General features: G+C 28.8%; 2 protein-coding genes across 2 annotated transcripts; one reads left to right on the top strand and one right to left on the bottom strand.

Annotated features, from left to right (window-relative positions):
* Positions 1 to 276: 276 nt before the first annotated feature.
* On the bottom strand, positions 277 to 1,151 carry LOC111028116. Its single transcript, XM_022306653.1, has one exon. The coding sequence runs from the start codon at positions 1,113 to 1,115 to the stop codon at positions 807 to 809; it is 309 nt and encodes a 102-aa protein (XP_022162345.1). The 5' UTR covers positions 1,116 to 1,151; the 3' UTR covers positions 277 to 806.
* A 4,124-nt stretch (positions 1,152 to 5,275) lies between these two features.
* LOC111028115 lies at positions 5,276 to 6,978 on the top strand. Its single transcript, XM_022306652.1, has 2 exons — positions 5,276 to 5,356; positions 5,914 to 6,978. The coding sequence occupies exons 1-2, from the start codon at positions 5,276 to 5,278 to the stop codon at positions 6,976 to 6,978; spliced, it is 1,146 nt and encodes a 381-aa protein (XP_022162344.1).
* The last annotated feature ends 539 nt before the right edge of the window (positions 6,979 to 7,517 follow it).

The raw sequence follows: 7,517 nt of genomic DNA, 5'->3' as shown, positions 1-7,517 counted from the left end.
TTTTAAATAAAATGAAAAATTAGTGTAAACTAAGTTATTAAATTTAAAACAAAGCATATACCAAAAATAATAATGAATTACTGAATATAATTTTAAATACAAATACAAACAAATACTGCAGATACAAACATTTACTGTGACTAAAAAGAGAATTTACTTAATTAAAAAAAAAAATAAAAACAGTAATGTCTGATTGCACAAAACATTTAATGAATCAATAGTGAGCTATTAAACAAGATTTAGTGGTCCACGATTGGTCCATTAAATTTATAAATTGTTTATGCAACCCAGCATTAGGATGATAAATGTCCCCCTTGAGGTGCACCCAAATGAATCTTAAACTTATCAGATATATTGGGACCTAATTCAACACATTGAGTTCAACCACTAAGATTTTATAATTTAGAGATTAATAGATCAATTATTCACTTTAAAATTTAAAGTAGCAACCAAAATGGATTCAGCTAAACACAAATTTACTATGTTGTACGTTTGTAAGACGGAAACAACATATTACCTTCAGTTAAAGTTTCATATACAATTTTCTCAATATTATTTGGTAATACATCTGGCAGAGTTTCTGAATATGGAGAAGTATACTTTTGGACATGACAAAATTTTTTTACTGGGATTGTATGATACATCTCAGTTCCAATATTTTTAACCTTCCCCCACTGTTGGCGTAATTCAGTACAACTCAATTCCTCCAAACTGTCAATTGAAGTTCTGTAAGTATTATAAGGTACGTACTTACTATTAGGTATATCAAATTTTAAATTCTTTTGAAAAAAAAGAATACATTTTACTTACTTCTGCAACTTAAGCATAACGCCAACAACATGCTTACACTTCCCCGTGCCTGCTTTACATGAGCAGGAACCTGACACCTTCACATTACCTTCATGAATAGTTTTTGTGACTAAAACTTCATGAGGATGACCATTAATGTTGGAGGTTTGTAAACACAAAGCCATAATAACAAGTTTATTTTTTGCTTGTTCTTTTATACCAAATTCTATTATGTGGTTACATTTCAATATCTCTGAGCCCTCAACAAACGGGCGTTTACCATCACCTACATAGTCCATAATATCAATAATTTCAATTACTGACATATTTAATAATTAAAAAATGACCACTAAATTACAGAATAATTTTAATATTATATTATAACCACTTGAAAGTGTTGAGTACTGACTACTGGTGACTATTACGATTTACGAGGAAAGAGTAATACCTACATTTCATTATCAATTGTGATAAGAGAAGAGCGCTCTCTATATTTGCTTGGAATCGTCAATAAACTATTTCTATTTCGTTAGAATATTATTGTAACAACGAAAATAATATGATAGTAATATATTATCGAAAATAGCACACCCGTGTAATCGGCATCGCCGCGCGCCGTCGCCGTTATCGTCATTCGGGGAAAAAATAATCAAAACTCACTAAAAATAGCTACGCAAAATCCAAATATACCATTGAAATCACGACATCCTACTGAATAACCACGTATAAATATTGAATCAGTGCGTCTATAACCGATCAAATAATACACCCATAAAGATATACATAACATTTGTCGACTACGCGTCGACTGCGGTCCCTGAGACCATGCGACAGTTGTCGACTACGTGTCGACCGTGACATTGAACGTGTTAATGTTTCCAACAACAGCGACATATGGCTGTACAGTTATACCCAAATTTAATGCTGAAGCTATCTTTTGTCTTTGTGTTGTTTTCAGTTCATTAACATTCTGAAACCTAAAGTACAAATATTAATAATTATTAATTAAATATTACTTATTCATAATAATAAATTACCTGAATATGTACAATAAAAGCATGCAATTGTTCAATTTTTGATGGTCTGAGAATTTTGTTGTTGTTTAAAACAACATTAACTGGTGATAATAAAAATGGAATTAGTTGGAATGTAGCCAAATCATCATCTCCTGCAAAATCATAAGTTTTTTAATTTCAAATAAAACATTAGTCAATTTATCATAACAATCAGGTATTGGTACACTTGCCAGCCTTTAAAGGAGTTTCAAGTATTTTGGAAAGTTCTACCCCTTGTGAACCAATATTAATACAATTTTCACTGAGGTATATTTTTAACTTGTTTTTGAATGTTTCAAATTTTTGAAAGAGGCACATTATTTTATCTGGATACAGATGAGCAAAATCTATATCAACCTATAAATATGGTATTAGTGTTGTATTACATTGTAATTTAAGTATTTAATTTAATTTATTTTGGTTGGTTGGTACCAAGCTTAAAAATTAACTAAATTATAAATACTACTAACAAGACAATGATAAGTGGGTTTTTTCATAGCTGGATATATGTTCATCATATTGTCATTCTTATGCAATTTAAGCCTATGCACAGAGGTTTCAGTCCAGAGTTTATGAAGAACATTTTCAGGTTCGATTTGATTTTTTAGCTAAATAAGAGAATCCTCATGATCTATTCAAACAAAAACATTAATCGCATAAAAAATATAAAACTGATGGATGAATAGAAACAAATTTTAATAATAACTTTTAATTATAGTGATCTTTAAAAGGTTTTTATTTGTTGTCTCTATAAATTAAATGCAAACTCCTTATCAATGAATAATATCAAAACACATTCTAAATTTAATCAACCCAAACTATATTACACCAACAAACACATTAGTGAAATTTGAAAATGTGTTTAAAGATAATAATTTGTAACTAATAACTATTAATATGGTGTTTTGTTATTTCCTTTCCAAAGTATTATTGGATTTTGTAGTTATTATAAGTGTTTCTATTCACCCAGTTTTATGGTACTAAATATATTGTAAAATTGTAGTTTATAACCTTGACAAGAATTTAACTGAGGTTCGTTCTCTTATTTGAAGCATTTATTTTGACGATTTGTCTTTTAATATTACAATATTTATTGAATAATTTGCCTCTATTTGGACTGACGATATCTCCTTCTTTAAAGTAAGGTATAAAGCAAGTTGATTGATTTTCAGCAGGAAAAATAATTTGTATTCCTTTGTAGCGAGCTGTGACTTTATTTAAATATTATAAATAACCTGGACAAGAACTCTATATTTATAATAATTGAGGGAGGCCTACAAAGCGCCTATTCATTATGATAAATTGCGCGTGGCCTCGAAACGTATATGTTCATAGATATATAACTACTTATATGAATATTATTAAAATGAAATAATATAAAAACAATTAAATAGGTAGGTAATCTATCAATCAGTATATTGTAACTTATATGCAAGAAGCATACTCATATTCTTTTAGACAATATGATAAGAATAGTATGTAACCTTTAGCTAAATTGGTAAACAGTAATTTGTTGATTTTTAAATCCGTTTGTTGTTGAAGTTCATGTTTTATTACAACAGAGCTCAATTTATTTTTCATAGTAAAACTCAAACATTTATGATAGTTATAATAATGGGTGCACATGGTTTGCGCGCACATTTACTAAAATTACAACTTTGCGCACATTTTTACAACTCGTTTGCGCACAGATTATTTCTAGTGTAACCACTGGTTTGCGCACACATTTTCCTTCCCACTTTTACCCAATTTTACAGACTTAGGTCTGTCAGTGAATAAATAACTTCACTGGTATAGTTAAAAATGCATATTTGGTGTTCTATGTGTTAAAAAATATGTGCAATTAATTTTTATTGTAGCGGTCATCTATTTATATTTATTTTAATTAGGTACCTACTTATTTCAAAGATTTACCTTGGAAGCGGTTGCCCATTTGTTCCAAGTAATTCAATTGATCAATTTCGTTATTTGAATACTTTGTCCACAGATTTTTTATGTACTCAATTGTTTGTAACATTTCTTTCTGACGATAGTAATTAATATTCATTTTTATTGAATTCAGTTTAAGATCAGTTTCTGATTGAATGCTTAAAATAACATCTATTACTTGGTATACGTGTGGATGAGGGTTATAGAATTGATTATTAAAATGCCTATGGAATGCTTCAGCTCCATTCGTTGTTCTGGGTAAATCGTCTGGTTTTCCTGCCCACAGGGATGTATTGAAATTTGAATTAGGTAATATATATGATGACAAAACATAATCAGAGAAGTATAATCCATCTGGTGGAGCAATAGCTATTAAATTTGAAAATGTTATTTCTATTTCATCGGGTGGCAAGTACGGCAAACCAAAAAAATATTTAAGCCATTTACCTACTTAGGGACTGAATTATTATTTTTATATTCCCGTAATAATTTACTACTTTTTTGTATTCGGCGAAACCAAGATTGAGCTAAATGAAACGTGCAGCATACAATTTTACACTGTGGAAAGACATTTAAAATTGAGGTTTGAGCTGATTTTTCAAAATCAACATGAAATTCTTTAATAATAAGTTGCCGATCGAGAATGTGAGTTCAAAGATTTTGAAGTGCTTCCCACATAGTTGTGTATGTTGACGTATGTTTATCTTCTAAAAAACAAAATACTACTGGTACGTAAAAATAATTTTGATAAATATGAATGGTATACAGCTGTGTAAATAATTTTGGGCAATAAGAAAATGTTCCATCTCCAAATACATGTGGAGCATCACATAATGCACTCAAATTTGTTGAGCATGTAAACAATCCTACACTATTATCGTCACTGAAATACATAAATTGTTTATCTTTAAATTTAACTTGGAATTCTTTCAGCTGTAATACAGCCTCGTTAACAGTATTTGGGAGTTTTGGGAAATGTTTTTTTCTAGTTGCATACACTGAATTTCGTAACAAATGCATGTCACCATGATTTAAATTATAATCTGATTTTAATAATAATTCTCGTCTAATTATTTTACTTGGTTGTGTATGCATTTCTTCAACGGCCTTTCTCTTAACAGAACTACGGATAATATCTTTATGTACTGCGTTCTCAGAATATTCACTGTGATTATGTTCGTTTTTATGATTAATAATACTTGTACACTGAGGATTTAATGTAGCAATTGGGAGATGTAGATAAGAAAACGCTGCCTGGTGGTGTAACTCACTACTATTGAAGACAGGATGAAAATATATGGTAGGCAACTCGAACTCATACCTATTAATATAAACCTATAATAAATAACAATAATATTTTAATAATTATATCAATAATATTTAAATTTAATTGTGTACTCGTATTATTGTTTTCATAAGTCATTGGTAAAGTAGGTAGTGAAAATTATTGTACTGTTCATGTTTATTTTTTATTCAAATAATATTTGTTATATTATGTTATAATGAGTGGTGCAAAGGTAGTTAAAAGTAATGTTTACTGCTCTGTCTACAACTGTAATACTCATTATTGCGAAGACAAATCAGTAAGTTTTCATTGGTTCCCTAAGGAAAAACAATGTACTGTACCTTGGACGAATAAAAATGGAATAATTGAATACATTGATCGACGAAGAGCCTGGGCCATTAATTTGCGAATGGATAAAAAAACATTGAAAAAAAAATTAAAAGTGTGTTCTAAACATTTTACCATTGAAGATTTTTATAAATCGACTCCAGGTTTGCCTATTTTCACTAAATACCGAAATAACTTTAAAAAATCTAAGATCTGTGTGATGTAGTTTTTGTAAGATCCAATAAATTTTAAATTACATAATAATATAATATTCTAGGTGTTACAAAGGTATCAAGACGCTTATTAAAAACTTCAGTACCAACTCAAAATCTTCCTAAATCAACTGTACATATATTATGTTCCTCTATGAAACGATCCTCTCCTAAAAAAAGACTTACTTTTAAGAAATCAGCCCCTTTAATTGAGGTAGACAACATTGAATTTAATTAAACTATATATTATAACTAAATTTATAAGTTATCAAAATACTTTGTTAATTTTATTTTCTTCATAATATATTTTATGTAGCCAATCAAAAGTTTGGATTTTGTAAGTTCAGAAGACCCTGTTGCTGAATGTATTGAAGAAAATGATACTCAAGACAAATTAAACAGTACTCCAGAAAACCTAACTAATGAAGTTCAACAATTTAATTTCACTCAGACAAGAGACTTCAGTGCCCAAGTGTGTAGTGGTGATCTGTCATCTCATTTTATTTTACTTTTAGATTCAAATAAAAAGCTGAATACAATGACAGGAATCCCTTCTCACCAAATACTCAATAAAATAGTGGAGTTGTTTTCTTTGCAATACCCAGATGTCAGAGCCCACCAATTAAGTATTAAAGAAAGAATTGTTCTTGTATTTATAAAACTAAAACAAGATCTTTCTTTTTCTGTTTTATCGGTTTTTTTTCAAAATATTAGTTTATCAACTTGTAGACAAGTTTATTTAACTATTTTACCGCTACTTGGTACAATATTTGAACAATTGATTTACTGGCCCTCCAAAGATGAAATATTGTCCAATATTCCATTTTGTTTCAAAAACTTTTCTAATGTAAGGGTGGTCTTAGATTGCACTGAAATACCAGCTCAAAAGCCAAAATGCTTGTCTTGTAAAATCAAACTATATAGTTATTATAAGTCACAATTCACACTTAAGTTTTTAATAGGTGTTTCCCCTGCAGGTCTTATAACGTTTGTCAGTAAGCCTTACGGGGGTAGGGCTTCTGATAATGTCATATTTCAACAAAGTAATTTGATTGAATTACTTGATAGATCAGACGCTATAATGGTAGATAGAGGATTTAGGATTGATGATATTTGTAACGAAAAGGGTGTAACTCTGATAAGACCACCCTTTTTAAGAGGAAAATCTCAATTTACTAAAACTGAAGCCCTTCTTACAAGAGAAATAGCAAGTGCAAGAGTACACATAGAAAGAGTGAATCAAAGACTTAAAACATTTAAAATACTACAGAACAAATTTACTTGGGGCCATGTTCACTTAGCGCACGACATTATGATAATAATAAGTGGTATTTGCAATTTAAGTTCACCCATATTTTCATCTGATAAATTTTGTAAATAGTAATATAGTTTATAAAATAGATGTAGTTTAATGTTTTGAACAATTTTATTTAACAAGATATTTAATAAACGCAATTGACAAAATTTTCACAAATTAATCAAATTATATCACAATTTACCCACATCATAAATATAAATACAAACAAAAATTATAATTTTGGGAACTTACAAAAATAAGTAAGCAATAAATCTTTCTGTTGTACATTAGATCACATATTAATATATTTTTGGTTATTAATTATTTTACAATTAATAGTTATTATAAGATAACAACACATTTCACAATGCCAAACTAATATAATTTTATTAAACATGTAAAAATTATAAGTTAGTATTGCAAATTTCATGAATCAGTTTTTCAAAATAAATTAATTTTAAATCTAGTAACAGAGTTTTGCAGAAATGTATATCTAATTCGACTGGTATAACATGATAATCATCATCAAAACTACTGTAAATTAAAAAGTCACAACTAGTAACATTTAACATTACCATACCCAACTGTACCTGTGCATAGTAAGCATGTTTTTTTTTAATTAC

Source organism: Myzus persicae, unplaced genomic scaffold (assembly GCF_001856785.1).
Source record: "Myzus persicae strain clone G006 unplaced genomic scaffold, MPER_G0061.0, whole genome shotgun sequence".
In the NCBI taxonomy this organism is placed as follows: Eukaryota; Metazoa; Arthropoda; class Insecta; order Hemiptera; family Aphididae; genus Myzus; species Myzus persicae.
Note: the sequence above shows the minus strand (reverse complement) of the source record. Positions and strands in the feature narration are given on the sequence as shown.

What these genes read in the sequence shown, in the direction of transcription:
- LOC111028115 (XM_022306652.1), top strand. Translation starts at nt 5,276, where the DNA reads ATGAGTGGTGCAAAGGTAGTTAAAAGTAATGTTTACTGCTCTGTCTAC. An exon ending in ATTATTGCGAAGACAAATCA is followed by an intron (nt 5,357 to 5,913) that starts GTAAGTTTTCAT and finishes TATTTTATGTAG; the next exon opens with CCAATCAAAAGTTTGGATTT.
- LOC111028116 (XM_022306653.1), bottom strand. Translation starts at nt 1,115, where the DNA reads ATGTCAGTAATTGAAATTATTGATATTATGGACTATGTAGGTGATGGT.